At 35.5% G+C, this 17523-nt stretch overlaps 1 protein-coding gene across 9 annotated transcripts in view; it reads left to right on the top strand.

The window, feature by feature from the left end:
• TXNDC16 (thioredoxin domain containing 16) overlaps window positions 1-17523 on the top strand; it is a 76248-nt gene that overhangs the window by 39507 nt on the left and 19218 nt on the right. For all 9 annotated transcript variants that reach the window (XM_014559929.2, XM_032482038.1, XM_014559927.2 and 6 more), the window contains 5 exons: window positions 6700-6866; window positions 7255-7315; window positions 10087-10210; window positions 14133-14276; window positions 14827-14886. In XM_014559929.2, the coding sequence (XP_014415415.1) occupies window positions 6700-6866; window positions 7255-7315; window positions 10087-10210; window positions 14133-14276; window positions 14827-14886 (556 nt within the window). The remainder of the gene's footprint in view (window positions 1-6699; window positions 6867-7254; window positions 7316-10086; window positions 10211-14132; window positions 14277-14826; window positions 14887-17523) is intronic.

Genomic DNA, 17523 nt, shown 5'->3' with positions numbered 1-17523 from the left:
GGGCACTGTTTATATTCTGTGTGAATGGTAGCCCCTGAAACAGACATGTTGTAAACAGCAATGTGAATTGCACCCTGGGATTGTGCAATGCAGGTGACCCTGCTCTATGCCACCGTTCACCTAAAAGGAATATTAATTTGACAGTCAAAGTCCCTTCTGAAGTAGCGTTTGTCTCAACACTCTCACAGAATTTTGCATAAGTGCATCGTTGCCTCAGTATCTATTTGAACTCTTTTTTTCCCTTAACAACTGGGGAACTGGGATGTAGGATTCAGGCAGACATTCCAAAAGCATGGCTAGACACTGGGATAGGTAGGAATGGCCAGTAGCATGGAGCCAAGAAAGATCTGAAAGGCAAAACTTGGTGCTGGATTCGAGAGCCATGCTGAGGATCTCCACCTTGATGTCGGCCTAGAAGGGCTTGGCAGTCCAAGAAGCACAGATTAATGGGCTTTTACAGATCAGAGCAGAGCAAATGAATGCAGAGTGCAGGAAAGGAGACAGAGCCTCGGACAATTCCTTAGCTTCTCGGTGAGATGGCTAAGGCTTACCCTTGTGGGGGTGGGAAGATGTTAAAGGGTTCTGAGCTAGTTTGGTTCCTTTTACATTTTGGTACTTTAAACATTTGGCTGTATCGGTATGTAAGGCTGTTGCAGAATATACTGGAGGTTAAAAAACAAAGTGAGGCCAAGCACTTTTATAAGAAACACCTCTTAAGCGAAGATTTGATGCAACTGGATTATGCCTTTTGACAGTGTAGTTAATTAAACAAGGGGATGGTGAGGTCCTGAAAGTTAGTAGCTGAATTTGATTACTTCTTACAAATTCCTCCGTACAAGACTTTGCAGTAGTGTACTTTGAATGAGTGTTTCTTACTTTGTTCTTATTTCCTCAAGGCCCCACTGATGCTCATATTTCCCACTCACATCACTCTTAACTATTCCTCCTTTATTGTCAATCTGTATACAAGCCTTTGAGGTTCAATCATTTTTGGGTTTTGTACGGTTAGTAAGATGTTTTTGCAAAGTAGCCTAGGTGCATGGGTCCAGAATCTGAAATAATTTCATTTGTTTACATTATCTATAAACATTAATAAAAAGGGAAACTAGGCTTCAGACTTTCTGGTAAACTTCGGGTGTGTGATCATTGCAATTATATGCATTATTACTTCACTTCTAAGCATATGAAAATAGATGCAGATTAGGATTTTGTGTATATATTTATGTGTGTATGTTAAGTAGATAGGGTACTTGAATATCTAAATATTGTAGATGTGTAACATAACTGTGTCTTATAATCATGATAGGGACATGTCATTTTAATTCTGACAAACTGAAAATAAATCTTAAGCATAGAAATTTTAAGTGATTTCAATCTTAAATTGATTAAGTGAGATTCTGGCAGGTGTGGAATTACCCTAGATGCATTCTTAAGGTTCCCAGGAATGAAAAGAGATGGGAAATGGTTCAATTGTTGTTCTGTTGGCTAATCCCAAGGGCATTTTGGAATGCTGTTGATTTTCACTATGATCAGTTTATACTGATTGATGGAAAGTTTTTATTTCAATAAAAGAATCTTCAAGTGCAAATATCTGATAAAATGTTTAGAATAGATAAATTATTATATAATCACTTTTCTGTAAATTTTATTTTTGTTTATGCATCTGAGATAACTGTCTCAGACAGATCCAAGACACTTGAATTAAATTAAGCCTACTCTTTTACATAGGTAATTAGAACAATGTTATTATGGTTTATTAATTTAGCTTCTCCTATTCCTTGAGGGCTCATGTGGCAGTGTACAATATTATATAGCAGGGTATTGGCTTCTGACATTATTGTCTCATATCCTTTTTTTGTTGTTGTGGCAAAAAATGTGTAACATAAATTACCCTCTTCACAATTTTTACGTATACAGGACAGTATCCTTAACTCTATGCACATTGTTGTACAACAGATCTCTAGAACTTTTTCATTTGAATGACTGAAACTCTATTCCCATTCAGAAACAACTCCCCATTACCTCCTCTCCCCAGTCCTGGCAGTCACCCTTCTACTTTCTGCTTCTGTGACCTTGAGTGCTTTAGAGACCTCTTATAAATGAAATCATGCAATATTTGTCTTTTTGTAATTGGTGTGTTTCACTTAGCATGAGGTCCTCAAGGTTCATCCATGATGCAGCATTTGTCAGGACATCCTTCTTTTTTAAGACTGAATAATAGTCCAGTGTGTGTGTGTGTGTGTGTGTGTGTGTGTGTGTGTGTGTGTGTGTGTGTGTGTGTGTGTGTGTGTGTGTCTGTGTCTGTGTGTCTGTCTAGTCTCACATTTTACTGATCCATTCATCATTGATGGATGCTTAGGTTGCTTCCACATCTTGACTATTGTGAATAAAGCTGCAGTGAATATGGTTCTGCAAATATCTCATTTTGAGATCTTGTTTTCAGTTCTTTTGGTTATATATCCAGAAATGGGATTGCTGGATCATGTATGGTAGTTCTTTTTTTTAAAGTTTTTTTTTTTTTTTTGGTGACTTGAAATTTTATTTTATTTTTTCACTTTTTAAAAAATTGAAGCACAGTCAGTTACAATGTATCAATTTTTGGTGTACAGTACAATGTCCCAGTCTTGCATATAATATACATACATATATTCATTTTCATATTTTCTCCCATTAAAGGTTATTACAAGATATTGAGCATAGTCCCCTGTGCTATACAAAAGAAACTTTAAAAAAAAATCTATTTTTATATATAGTGGCTAACATTTGTAAATATCAAACTCCCAGTATCCCCTCCTACCTCCTTTCTGCAGTAACCATAAGATTGTTTATAAGTCTGAGAATCTGTTTCTGTTTTGTAGGTGAGTTCATAGTGTCCTTTTTTTTTTATTCCACATATGAGTGATATCATATGGTATTTTTCTTTCTCTTTCTGGCTTACTTCACTTAGAATGACGATCTCTAGGTCTAACCATGTTGCTGCAAGTAGCATTATTCTTTTTTATGGCAGAGTAGTGTGCCATTGTATAAATATACCACAACTTTATCCAATCATCTGTCAATGGACATTTAGATTGTTTCCATGTCTTAGCTATTGTATGTAGTGCTGCTGTGAACATTGGGGTGTATGTATCTTTTCACATTAGAGTTCCCTCCAGTTATATACCCAGAGTTGGGATTGCTGGATCATATGATAAGTCTATTTTTAGTTTTTTGAGGAATCTCCATACTATTTTCCATAGTGGTTGCATCAAACTACATTCCCACCAGCAGTGCAGGAGAGTTCCCTTTTCTCCACACCCTCTCTAACATTTATCATTTGTGGACTACAATAATTCACATCTGTCCCGTTTTCAAAACACACTCACTCCTCTCTCCCCAAAGCCTCATCGCATCAGACTTTGATTAAAAAATGACAATGACAATATCTCCCATCCCAGAAACTCTTCTCAACATGTAACCTTATCACTGTGCCTATCCCCTGGTGGAGTCTGTGTCCCCTCTTTTGAAATGGTTGGGCCTCTGTGACTTCCTTGACCAACAGAACAAGGCTGAAATGATGATATGTGACTTCTGAGGCTGTATGTCACAAAATGCCACGTGTTTCTGCATTGCTCTGTTTGACTGCTCATTCTTGAAACCCAGCTACTTTGCTGTGAAGTTAAGCCTGAGGAGAAGTCATGTGAAGAGGAATTGAGGCCACCAACTCACAGCTCTGGCTGAGTCCATAATAGTCAGCAACAGCTTGCTAGCCAGTGAATGAGCCATCTTTAAAGTGGAACCTCCAGTCAAAATGCGCCACTAATGCAACTTGGACCGGAGATGAGGTTACAGATGTATGGATAAAATGAGTGATTCTTGTAATTTGAAGCCATCAGGTTTCGATGTGCTTTGCTGTGTACACAGTGATAGATGCTTGAAACACACCCTCCAAGTGCTCTCATCTGTTTCTGTGGCACTAAGTACACTGATTCTCAAATTTGAATTTTCAGGGCTTCATATTTCTTTGGAGTCCCTGTCCCATGTATCTAACTACTAATTAGATGTCTCTCTCCTAAACTCAACTTGTCCAACATTAGTGTGTTGTATTTTACCATGTGTTCTTTCTCCATTATCTTGGTTAATTTACTGTCTACTCATTCATGGCAGAAACCTGGAAAAATCATTCTCAATTCCTACCTCTCCCTGCATCTAATTCTATATGTTAAATATCTTTTGAATTCTTCATTCTAAAAGCCAGTGCTTTAATCCAGGTTTTTCTCCATCTCTCGTGCACTGTTTTAGTAATAGCAACTGAGCTGGTCTACATTCCTATAATTCACTCCCTTTAAGTTCATACTCCCCATTGCTCACAGAGTCTTATTTTTAAAACATATATATATGATCATGTTACAATAATGTTTACACTTCCTCACTGGCTTCAATTTATTTACAGAACAAAGCCCTACTTTCTTAGGAGGATATGTATGGTTTTTAATGATTTGGCCCCTTGCCAGATCTCCAGCCTTACTGCTTGTTCCTCCTTTTCACTTTAATACTGAATTACTTACAGTTCTCCAAATACTCAAAGAAGAAATCAGGCTTTTCTGCTCCTTCATGCTGTTCCACCCATTCAGGTTTTGGCATAATTCAGTTCTGTATTGTCTTAGGACTGAAGGTCCCACTTTCTTGCTGGCTGTTGGCTGGTATTGCTTTCAGCTTCTGCAGGCTACTCTCGGATCCTGGCCACATGGCCCTCTCACAAAATTGCGGTTTTCTCCTTCAAAGCTAACAGACAGTCTCGCTCCACTGTGCTAGTCTCACAGAATGTAACCTAATTAAGGGAATAACTATGTATCACCCACACTCAAGGGATAAGGATTATACAAGACGTGTACACTAGGAATCTTGGGGGCCATCTCAGAATTCTGCCTACCATAGGTAAATATAGATTTCTCTCTGGAAACTTCAGATTAAAAAAAAATCCTCAATAACTGGAAGATTTGTAAGAATGCATCTTCCTGTGTATCTGCCTTTATTCCCTGTATCGGTTACTCAGGGGGCGCTTTCAGTCATTTGTGGGAAATGTTTGTGTTTATTTCAGTGATGATTTCTTCTGTTTTCTCCCTTTTCTCTCTCTGGGGCTCCTATTTGAACGTTGGACCTCTTGAACCAATCCTTCAATTTTATTATCTTTTCTATTTTCCATCTATCTTTTGCTACACTTTCTGGCAGATTTATTCAACTTTATTTTTCATTTCTTTATGGATGCAGTGCCTTCCCATCTCCTTGAGCTTATCAATGGGGATCTTCTGAACCTTTCTTCTTCCTGAATAGTCTGTGCTTCCTCCATGTTGTTTTTGTGTTTGTTCTGATCTCTACCTTTTATGTTAGAGGCTTTCCTCAAATGCTTGCAACTCCTTGTTTGTGATTTAGAACGTGAAACTAAAAAGGCTGACTGGAAGTTCTGAGACTGTAGATGACACTGTTAACTTTGAGCTTCACAGGGTGACTGGACCTGGGCTGCTTTGTGGTGAACCCCGATGTTGGTATCTTTAGGCTTTTCCTTGTGGTTACTCAAGATCCCCAGAAAAGGATCTTCCAGTTTTCTGCAGGAGGACAGAAGTCTGGCTGCTAGTGTTCTGGGAGCTGAGTGGGGAGGGGCTGGAAGGAGTCTGAGCATCTGGTTACTTACTCCTCCGTTGGGCATGGTCTTGACACTCTCAGCTGTTACAGAAATCCCCCCAGATCTCTTCTGGTATAAGGGAGGACAGTTGCCTAAGCTCATGGAGTTGAGGAGGGAAATCTAGGGATTTAACTGCTTCTCCAAAGGTTTTACCTCTTCCTCCTTATTTTAGAGCCTCCCTACCATTCCCCTTCCAGTATTTCTCTCCCAGTTCCACAGGTGCCAGGCATCAGCATTTCCTGAGCAGTTTTAGGATTCTGCAGTTAAAATTGTTTCTTAACTTTTTCTCTCATGGCTTAGGGTTTTGCTTTGTAGATTCTCTAAGTGAACTCTCTAGCTTCCAAAATTTTGCTGCCTTTTCTCTTTTCCTCTCTTTACACATGTATGTTTATCTCTTTTGAAAAATCCTACTGCTGTAGTTTTCCTGGGCTTTCTGGAGGGAGTGAATTGAGATGTGTGTATTCAAGCAGATGTCAACTCAGATGTTCCTCCCTGTCCTGTAGTATGTCATTGTATGTTAAATTCTTACATGGAAGAGTTTGTCCCGCAGCCATCTGTTCTGTTTCATTTTAAATATCTGTCTCTTTATCAGTACAACACTTAATTTTTTTGAACACTTTTTGTTTTTTTTTCTGAGGGGGAGTAGGTAATTAGGTTTATTTATTATTATTTTTTTTGACAGAGGTACTGGGGATTGAACCCAGAATCTCATGCATGCTAAGCACATACTCCACCACTGAGCTTTCCCCTCATCCCACACTATCTTACTTATTTTTGTTTCTTTATAGTATGCTTATTATTTATGGTTAACTCTTGATAAAATTTGTTAGTTTCATAATGCTTAATACCTATATATGTACACCAGGAGCATTAAACTTAGAAAATCATAAGACCATTGCTGCTGTTGTTGGATTTATTTACTTGTTTGTTTTTTTTTTACTTATGTCTTTATTGATAAGAATTAATAGGGTTTAAATGCAAATGTTGGAACATTATTATCGCATAGTGAAGACATTTTTTTCTTTTTCTAAATGAAGACTGAAGTTGCTGAGGATCCTCAACAAGTTTCAACTGTTCATCTCCAACTAGGGTTACCACTGGTTTTTATTGTTAGTCGACAAGCTACGTATGAAGCTGATAGAACAACCGCGGAGTGGGTTGCTTGGCGTCTTCTCGGAAAAGCAGGAGTTCTACTCTTGTTAAGGTATTTTAAACACAGAATATTCACTATACTGTGTTTAGCAGAAGACTAATGTTTTTCTTATATGGTAGTCCATTCACTTGTAAATAAACTCAAATCTCTAACAGATTCTAATATAGTTAGACCCAGTTGCTGTGCTAAAGTTGATATATTAATTATCAGCTTGATTAAAATTAGACCTTTAAACTTTGCTAAATGAAGATGTAGATTAAGACAGGAGAAAATCTGGTCTGTGTTTATGTACAAAACTTCCCTGACTCATTAAATTGTAACCTTTTTTCATAAACTTTTTTTAGTGTAAGAACTTACAGTTCTATTTTAGATCGACATCCTGGATGACTGTTATTCTTGAGAGTAGCAACATAAAACATTTATTTCCATTTTGAAAAAGGGACTCTTTGGAAGTGGACATTCCCGAGCATGCTAATGTGATCTTCAAAAGAGCAGAAGAGGTTAGTCATTTTATATGTTGGTCTACAAAGTCTGCTTATTTAAAGAGTACATGCGGTCCTAAAGGAACATATGCTTATTTTAAGAAAATTGTGAATTGCCACTATTCAAAGATAATTACTGTTAACATTTGGTGTGGGTTTTTTTTTTCTTCATTTCTTAGTCTGTCTCTTTCTCTGTGTGTGTGACTAAATATATATATTTTTAAAGAAATTTAGGGGTGTGCTCTATATCCTGCTTTGCCCCTACAGTTACACTGAATTACTTGCTGTTGTGCTGTGATGCCTGCTCCTTACACTGTTTTGGACGTCACTGATTCTTTTCCTTTCACTAAATTTCTGGAAGCGAATTTTGTTAAAGGAAAAGGGAAATTTTAAGACTTTAAAAATACATTGTCATATTGTCCTCCAGAAGGGTTATGCTTTTACCAGCACGGTTTGGAATTCCTTGTTTCTCATGTATCTTTGCCAACACTGAGCAGTAAGCTTTAAAAAAATTGTTTCTGTAAAACAGTTCCTGTTTTAATTTGCATGTCTTTGATAACTTTGACTACTGAGGTTGAGCTTTTGAAGGTTTATTGGCCATTTGTATTTCCTTTGTAAATTTCCGTTAATGTTCCTTTTTCCTTAACTTTTTCTTAATTAAGAATTATTGAGTGTCTTGTGTGCCCTCTGCCTGGCCCGCCACCCAAATCCCCTGCAAGGGTGCTGGGGCGTTCTTTCTGCCTCACTGTGTTGTTCTTTGCCGTTTTGGGGACAAGTAGAAAGGAAGAGGCGTTTAATGCATTGATTTGACTTGGTGAAACACTACAGAGAAAAACCACGAGGACCATCCTTCCTGCCCCGCCTACCTCTTCCTTCCCCAACCAAAGCCCTGACATTTCAAACTGCTGCATCTGCCCCAAATCAGATGAAGCCTGACCAGCTAACTGGTCATTGGGAACTATGGGATTCTATTTTCACCAATTTGTTTTTAAAATTATTTTTCTTATAAAATTATGTATAATATAGACATTCTGGAAGTTTGAAAAAAAATTTAGATCCTACATAACTATTGTTGGCATTTAGGATTTTTTTCCTCTGGTCTTATATGTCATCTTTTAAAATACCGTAATAAAAATTCTTACTCTCTTTTTTTCTTTCTCTCTCTAAAAATAATTCTTTAATTCTGGACATCTTCTAAATATTATATACATATGCTAAAAAGTTGTTGATATGTTTACAAACTGCCAGACAGTTTACACCTAAATTCTCTTGTGTAAGTCTATGGCAGGGATACTGTGTTAGGCGTTAGAAGACTTGGATTCTGTTCCTTGTAGTTCTGGGACCAGATAGATGAATTAATCTCTTCAAGCTCAGTTTTCTCATTTGTGAAATAGTCGTAAAACCCCTCCTTTCTAACTTATAAGAAATTTTATAAGACCAAATAGGAAAATACTTTGAGAATGTAGTATTCTTTAAATATGTATCCTGTGGGACTAGTATTCTCTGCTTTTTGACCAGGTAATGGAAAGAATACTTTCTGAAGCTATTTTTTTTGCTAGTAAAGATCCTTAAATAGGAAATTATTGTATTTGTTATTGGGAAATAGGTTTTATAGAAGAATTAAAGTTCACCCTGATTTCCCAGTGCATATAAAAGTTATATTTACACTATACTGTAGTCTTTAAGTGTGCAATAGCATTATGTTAAAAAAAAAACAATGTACATAAATAAAAAATGCCTTATTGCTAAAAAATGCTAACCATCATCTGAGCCTCCAGTGAGTTGCAGTCTTTTTGCTGGTGCAGGATCCTGCCCCGTGTTGATAACTGCTGACCGATCAGGGCAGTGGTTGCTGAAGGTTAGGGTGGCTGTGGCAATTTATTAAAATAGACAGTAATGAAGTTTGCCACGTTGACTGACTTACTCTTCCTTTCGCGAACGACTTCTCTGGAGCATGCAGTGCTGCTTAATAGAATTTTACCCTTAGTAGACCTTTTTTCAAAATTGGAATCAATCCTCTCAAACCCTGCTGCTGCTTTATCAACTAAGTTTTTATAATATTCTCAATCCTTTGTTGTCATTTCAACAGTCTTCATAGCATCTTCACCAGGAGTAGATTCCATCTCAAGAAACCACTTTCTTTGCTCATTCATGAGAAGCAACTCTTCATCCATTCAAGTTTTATCATGAGATTGTAGCAGGGATAATTTATTAAAATAATCTAGTAGCCTAAAATCTCATGTTGTAAAAATGCTTGGTTGAGCCTTAGTGAAAAATTTTAGTGGAATAATTTCAATGGAATAGAATTTTATATTCTTAAAATAACTGGTGGCAGATAGTATTTTTATGTTATGGCTAAATAAGCAATTGAACTTTTTTGTGGAATTACTTTAGATAAAGTATTACTTTGAATATTTGAAAATAATTTTGGCCCTGGTTGCAATAAAACTGTGTATGTTTCTGTTTTGTATTGAAGTAGGACTTACTGTTATATGTGACATGTTTCAGAATTCAGCATAATGTAACTGTGACAAGGAGCACGTGAGACTGTCGGTTCCTCTTTTTTGCCCTCTTTTTCAGTAGCACACACTATCTTTATAGAACGTATACTTTGGATACTTTTACTAGTGATTGTGAAGTTTATTTCCCCTTTTGTGTTTTTTTAAATATTAAAATTGCAGTTCACAGGTTTAGTTTCATTTTAGTGTGAAACAAGCAAAGTTTTTTTTTTTTTATTACAATGGTTTGTTATGTTTTAGTCATGTCTTTTAAAATTAATGTATTTCTAGGGAATGCCAGTGGAGTTTTTGGTGTTACATGATATTGATTTAATAATATCCCGTGTAGAAAGTAATACACACATGAAGGAAACACAAGAATATGAAGACAATGACATGGAAGGTCCAGATATGGGTAATATGTTTTTTGATGCTCATACACCCCTCCCATTTCTGCCCAGCATCCCTAAGTTCAGTGAAATTTCAGTGAATTAACTTTCCCATTTGAGAGTATGAAGAAACCTGAAGAAATTAATTTTGAATCTCATTTTAGCAAGTTAATTAAGTGAAGACATGTAAGGATGCTGTGTTTTATTTAGTGCAATACCTTTCATTGTTCCGTGTCAGGCTTCTAGCTTCCCACACCTGTGCCTTTATCCTCTCCATCAGTTCTTTCAGCCCTCCTGGTCTATTCCATGTTTAAAGAGAACCCAGGAGCCGCCATGTGATATTTTATTTTTACCATTTCTATTAGGAGATGAAATTCTAATAAATATAGTTGTATTTAGAGTTGTAAATAAATCTGATAACGATATAGGGAATAAATTTCAATAACATTTGAATATTCTTTGTAATGTTATGTCTTTTTAAAAACTTTAAAAATTATTTTTATTTATTTTTAACACCTTTATTATGGTATGATTCTTGTACAGTAAACTACACATATTTCAGATGTACAATTTGATGAATTTTGATAGATGTATACACCAATGAAACTACCACCACAATCAAGATAGCTAACATTTTTAGTAGGTGGGAAAGGATAATTTGGGAATTTGAAATTTGCATCTCTTCTTTTTCTTTTTACTGCTCTTACTGCTTACATTTTTGAAGTATTCTATAGTTTTCAAGGTTTTTTTCCCCAGACATTATTTACTTTAATAGTTATCCTCTGAGTTAGCTGATGTCACCTTCATATTGTAGATGAAGAATCTGTGTTTTAGCCGAGTTAAGTGATCTGCCCACGGTCACACACGTGGCATGTGGTGGAGCCTTCTTACTTGATCTCTTATTTATGATCATTATCATTCCTGATATCTTCTTTTGTGACATCAGTCCTGTTATGAAATTGCTCATCTGCTTTTCTCTCTTCTCTACTGATCTATACAATTTCTAAGGCAGAGATTGTATCTTGTACATTATTGTATCCCATTTAGTAAATACTTTGTATATAATCCTATTATCATGAGTCCCAAGATGGAAGTAATTTACATATTCTTTTCATGAGGTCCATTTATTATGATGATCAAAATCTATATTATAAATTTAATAAGGGCTCTGAGCTTTCACTGTGACCAGCTTCTTGGTTTGAGCATTGCTCTCATTCTTATCTGAAATACAGAGGTTAGAATTGCTTGTGGTTTAAGCCAGAGTTCTCCGCAGCATGGTCATTACATGGGCTGACCTGTGTCCTGCTTTATTGCTCCTTGCTTTATTCCTATCATGGTTGATACATTCTGATCTTTAGAATCAGAGGACTCATCCAGATGTCAGTTTAGTTTCCTGTCCTCACTGGGAGTTGCTTGTTTCAAAATTTCCTTATTGTTACATTCTTTATATTATTTCCTGACTCTCCAGCTTTAGTTTGCCCTCTGGTGCTGCCTTCCCTTATTTTCTCTCTACCTGTCTTCTTTTCCCAGCCCAGTTCTGGTGTTTCTTTTACAGCTTTGTCTCTTGTTTGTTGTTTTTTTTTTTTTTTTTTTTTTTTTTAATTTTTTGCTTTGTAGTGGGTTTTTTGTCTGTTTGTTTCTTGGTTTGGTCTTAACTTCCTATGTTTGTAATCTATATTGACCCGTAATGTGGTATGATGTCGCTCCTGTGGACAGCTTCCTTCCCATTTTCATTTCATTCCCATTTATATAGGAAAAACAGATGAGGGTTTGGAAAGAGTTTGTTACCATGTAAGACTGGAATACAAAGAGAGATGTCCTTCACAGGAAATGGGCACAGGAAATGGGCACAGGATGAATCAGAACAAAATGGACTGGGTTCTACAGAAGAACAATATGAAAGAAAATAATGAACATGAATGGCTAAAAAGAGTGTGTGTATGTATATGTGTGTGTGTCTATATATATATGAATAGATGAAAGGTAGAGATGAGGAGTGAATGAATTTACAAATGGGGATGGCTTATTAAGAGGATGGGAAAGAGGGAAGGAGGTGTTGGGACAGGATAAGAGAAAAGACGATGGATTGGGAAATAAGAACAGACTGGCAGGAAAATGAAAATATGTGTCTCATAAGAAAACACATACAGTAAATGAGAAAATAGGCCTTTACTAATTTTGGTATTGAGGGTATAATTTTAGTGTGGCAATTAAAAGTGCCTTAAAATTAATATAGTGTAACTCTTATGCTTCACAGATTTGAACACAGAGACACAGAGTTAAGTAACTGATTAGAGCCATATAGCTAAAAATTGCTGATATGGTACTGAAATCCATATCTGGTATTTTATAGTATTAGAAATCATATGGAAAATAATAGTTTAGTTTTTTGAATACCTTGTCTTCCTCACTTCTTCCTTTTTAATATGTTAGTACAGAGAATTAGAAACATCATAAAGAAGATAGAAGAATAGATTGAATCTCCAGGCACCCATTACCTGGCCCCACCCATCCACCATCAGTCTATGGCTAATTGTCTTCCAATCACTGCCCACCCCTTAATATTTTACAGCAAATTCTAAACACATAAATTCATCTATTAAGATTTTCCTGCGTATTTCAGAATTATAAGGATTCTCTTTTTAAAATGGACGTAATTAATGCTGTTACTACATCTACAAAGTTAACAGCAGTTCTTCGTATCAGATAGTCGGTGTTCAGATTTCCAGCTTCATCTTGCTTTTTCATGCTGCTGTGCCTTTGTACATACTGTTCCTTTTACTCCACGTGCCTCTGCTGCCTCCCTAAGTTTTATTTTTCATTTAATGTTCAGATAATGTCAGCCCTTCTAGGAAGCTTTGTCTCTCTGATCAAATTAGATGTCCCTCCAGCGTTACCATACAATCTGTACAAACTTCTAACAGGATATTTATGAATTCAAAATGTGTTTTTTTTTTTAACCACATACATGGATAAATGGACAAATGGATGAATGGGTGGGTGGGTCTGTCTTTCTTAATGAAAAGTTTGGTTTTTTTTTTTTAGTTTTAATTGACATGTAACATTATGTTAGTTTTAGTTATACAACATAATTTAATATTTCTATACACTGTGACTAATGAAAGGTTTTACATATTCAGAATCCACTCATAACTCAATACAGTTAGAATAAAATCCAAAATTTTTGGCTCATATGGCCTCTTACAATGCAGCTACTGCCTAGCCTAGAGTTTTCTCATGTCATTCCTTCAGTCCATCCTGTTTTAGTCAAATTTGCCTTCCCTCAGCACCTAGAATGTGCTAAGGTCCCTTATGTCTCAGAGCCTTTGCATATGCTGTTCTTTTTGCCTAAAAATTTTTTTATTGATTCTCTATCTGGTAGACTTTGGATCTCCCAATCTCAATCTCCCTGTTATAGTCTCACTGTGTCTTTTACCTTTCTTCTTAGACCAATCACATTTATACTTACATATTTATTTGGTGGTAAGTTTATTGACTGACTTTTCCATAGATAGAATCTCTGTGTGGTCAGGGGCTACGTCTGTTTCGTTTACCACTCTCTTTAGTCTCCATCCCAGTGCTTGCCATGCAGCTGAAGCTAAAGAAACACTGTCAAATATGTTTGGGAGGACTTTTCTGGATTATAAATTAATATATTTATTAGAAACAGAAGATCAGTATTCACAGTATTTCTTGACAAGTTTAATTCCTTTTGGAGTTGACTAAAACTTGACAATTTCTGGGACAAGAAGCATCTCAGAGTCATTTAAGATAGGTAGCCAGACAACTGGAAAGCTTTCTAAATATCATGCATGTTAAATACTAAGATAGTATGAATTCAGAAGTTTTTATAAAGTACCAAGTTTTTGTATGCTTGCCTAGAAGAAGAGCTTAAATAGTTTTAATTATACATTTATATTTACATGAATTCCTTTTCAAACATTTTAGATATTCAAGATGATGAAGTGGCAGAAACTGTCTACAGAGACAGGAAGAGACAGTTACCTTTGGAACTCACAGTGGAACTAACAGAAGAGACATTTAATGCGACAGTAACAGCTTCTGACAGCCTGGTTCTCTTCTATGCGGGTTGTGAGTATGAGCCTTTCCAGTAGATGACTACATTACATAGTAGGACATTTAAAGTAGACATTTTATTTTTGCATTCCGTTATTGCACATTGTAAAATGACATAGCTTTCATATGTCCTGCACCTTGAAACATTTACTTCTAGCTGATTCTGGGGTTGTAAAACTGATTATACTGATTTTATATATCTGACTTACAGACTGAAGGTTAATTATCAAACTGGATGTTAAGCTTCCTAATTTAGAAAAATTATTGTGATGCAAGCAAATGATTTTAATAGATTAACAGTTCTTATAGATGTATAGGCAGTTAATTGCTTTTATCTTCAGATAATAGCCATTTAACTCCTTGCAGTATGAATGCAGAAAATAAGATGCTTTAGGAACCCTTTTAAATGTTTAGGCAATATTGAGTACTGCACACTAGGATATTTCTTATTAAGAAATAACAATTTTGGGAAACCCCATAAATCTGTATGTTTGTTATATGTAAATATGGATGCTTTAGAGATATGCATGTTGTAATATCTGTTTAACTTTTTATTTTAATGTAGGGCAAGCAGTATCCATGGCATTTCTGCAATCCTATGTCGATGTGGCAGTTAAATTGAAAGGTATTATACTGTGGTGTGCACGCGTATTTTCCTGATTCTGAGCTGTAGCTATTTGTAAACTGTGTCTGCTAAAGATGTAGAAGCACATAAAGTTTCAGGTTATTATGTTTGTGTCTCTAAGGTTAATAAGTTAATAAACCATGAGTTTCAGAATTCTCAGGAGCATTCACTTTGACTGTCTTCATAAAACTACACAGTTAATCCAGCAACCTTTTTGGCTGAACTTAGTCATTCAACAAACATTTATTGAGTGCCTACTCTGTGCCAGTAACTGTTAAATATTATTAGATAAATACTAAATCCTATTAAATAAAAATGTGATAGATAAAGACCAGTCTCACAGCTTGATGAAGGATCCAAGTGTTCTTGAAGGTATACAGTTGGGTCCTCATGGGTGGGATATTTCTAAATAGCCACTATCTTTTAATTTTAACTATTCAATGAAACCTGATTCAGTGGTAGACAAATAAGAAGCCAAGGAATCGACTAAAAAATATCTATGCCACCATTCCAGCAAAGACATAAGGAGAAGTAGAGAAGCCTGTGTTAGTAAGAGACAGTGATGGATTAGGTATGTATGCTTTATAATCATCTGAATAAGACAATATATCATGCTTGTATCTTTAATATGATTTCCTCCTACTCTGTTTTTCTTGTTAATAAAAGTTATTATGGTTAAATAGGCTTATTCTTGGCTACTCCAGGAATGCATCCACCATTAAGTTTTTGGGCACACTAGCTTATAGGCTCTTTCATTATTTAGTAAGTTCCTTATGGCGTAGGTGGTGTGCCTTATACTCCGCTCATTGGACTTGGTGCATTACTTCACTTTACAGGATATCTGGTTTTTAATAATTGTTTAATAAATGAATAAGCTGAGATAGTAGAGTTTCATAAAGTTTATTTAGTGGAAAATGTGTACTGCTATACAACTTTTATTTTTATTGGGGACTGTTGTAAACTCAGGAAATTGATTCCAGAAAGTCAACTCTAAATGTAACATGTCCTATAGTAATAAAAACATCAGAGATATTAAAAATCATTTTTGAACCATTTCTCTTCCATTCATTTCCCAACCACATTTGATCCAACTTCTGATTATTTCATTCCCCAAATGAGGGGGTGGGTCCATCTGTAGATACCGTGATCCTTAATTTTTTTTTTTAAAGCAAACCCTGTTATTCTCTTTCAGATTCTCCTCTATGGTTGCACTCTATAGACAAATTTAAGTTTCTTCTCTAGGTTGTCCAGCCTTACTGGGAAATAATTAGAAGAAAGGAAAAGGAGGAGGAAAATATAAACCATAATGAAATAGTAATTGGATAATGGCCCTGAATAATAGAATGATTCTCTCCCACAAGCCCACTTGGTTAGATACCAAATAAAAATGGAAAAAGATTTTCTTACTTTCTTCTTTATTAATGACCAAATAAAGACCTGATCCCTCAACTCAGGGACTCTGAGCTGTGTGTGTTTGTAGAATGAAAAAGCAGATAACCAACCTAGGACTTGATTTCCTTTTTCAATTAGTATGTTCTTTATGAATAACAATCCTTTTGGTAATTAGATATCAGATAAGTGGACTATTTTGGAAGTTCACGGGGCTTAATAAAAAATGTGTAATATAGGTTACAATAGCGTTTTGTGCCTGTATTGAAGCCTATACTGTAACTCTGTAAATTAGAAAATATTGTATTACCTTGGGAATTTAGTCCTATAGTCTTTCATGTCAACTTGGGAAAAAACCACTTTTCATCTTAGTTCAAGAGGATGAAGAATATTCTATACTCAGTCACAAGGTGGCAGCAAAGATCAAGTTTTTATACTTAGTATCTGTATCTTAGAGAGTCTGGTATTTTTTTTTTCTTTTCTTTTCTTTTAAACCAGGACCCCTATTTGGAATTACTGCATTGATAAAGTAGGTGGACTATAGTACTACATGCATCTTAGAATATTAGACTATTTCATCTGAAACATGATTAAGTATTGAAACCATTTTACAGGAAAGAAAATAAAAAATTTACATTGATAACTTCAATATAAGTAGCCTTATAACTCTTCATGACATGCATCAATATTCTTTCTTCAGTTTTAAAAATAACATCAAAGTTTTCAACTTGGACTGCAGGGACAAAGGAATAATAACATTTTTAGCAGTGGTAGACCTATGGAGGATGCTTATTGAAGGGAAAGAACCACGTCTGTAATAACATGGTATTCCATCCGTGGGTGGCAATATAACACTCTGTAACAACAAACACCAGTACAAGCACCACTAGGCATTTACTGACTAAATGATTAAAATAAAGGATAAGAGAACTTTAGAGAGAAGGTCTAATTTTAGAAGGATTAAGAATTTATCTTTGTTTCTAGGCTTATATAATATTTAGGTATTAGTATACTTTAGTGTAAACATTGAAAATTTGTTCATAAAGAAATATCAGGGTACATTCCACAATTTTTTTTTTTGGCATTCCACAAATTTTTATTGGGTACATACTGTATAACAGACGTGCTGGGCAGTGGGTTTATAGTGGTGAATAAGACAAACTAGACCCTGCCTGTATTGTCAGACAGATTGCTAACACTAAATCTGAGGTGATAAGTTATTGCACATATGAGATATAACCTAGGATC

This window comes from Camelus ferus, chromosome 6 (genome assembly GCF_009834535.1).
Source record: "Camelus ferus isolate YT-003-E chromosome 6, BCGSAC_Cfer_1.0, whole genome shotgun sequence".
NCBI classification, from domain to species: Eukaryota; Metazoa; Chordata; class Mammalia; order Artiodactyla; family Camelidae; genus Camelus; species Camelus ferus.
Note: the sequence above shows the minus strand (reverse complement) of the source record. Positions and strands in the feature narration are given on the sequence as shown.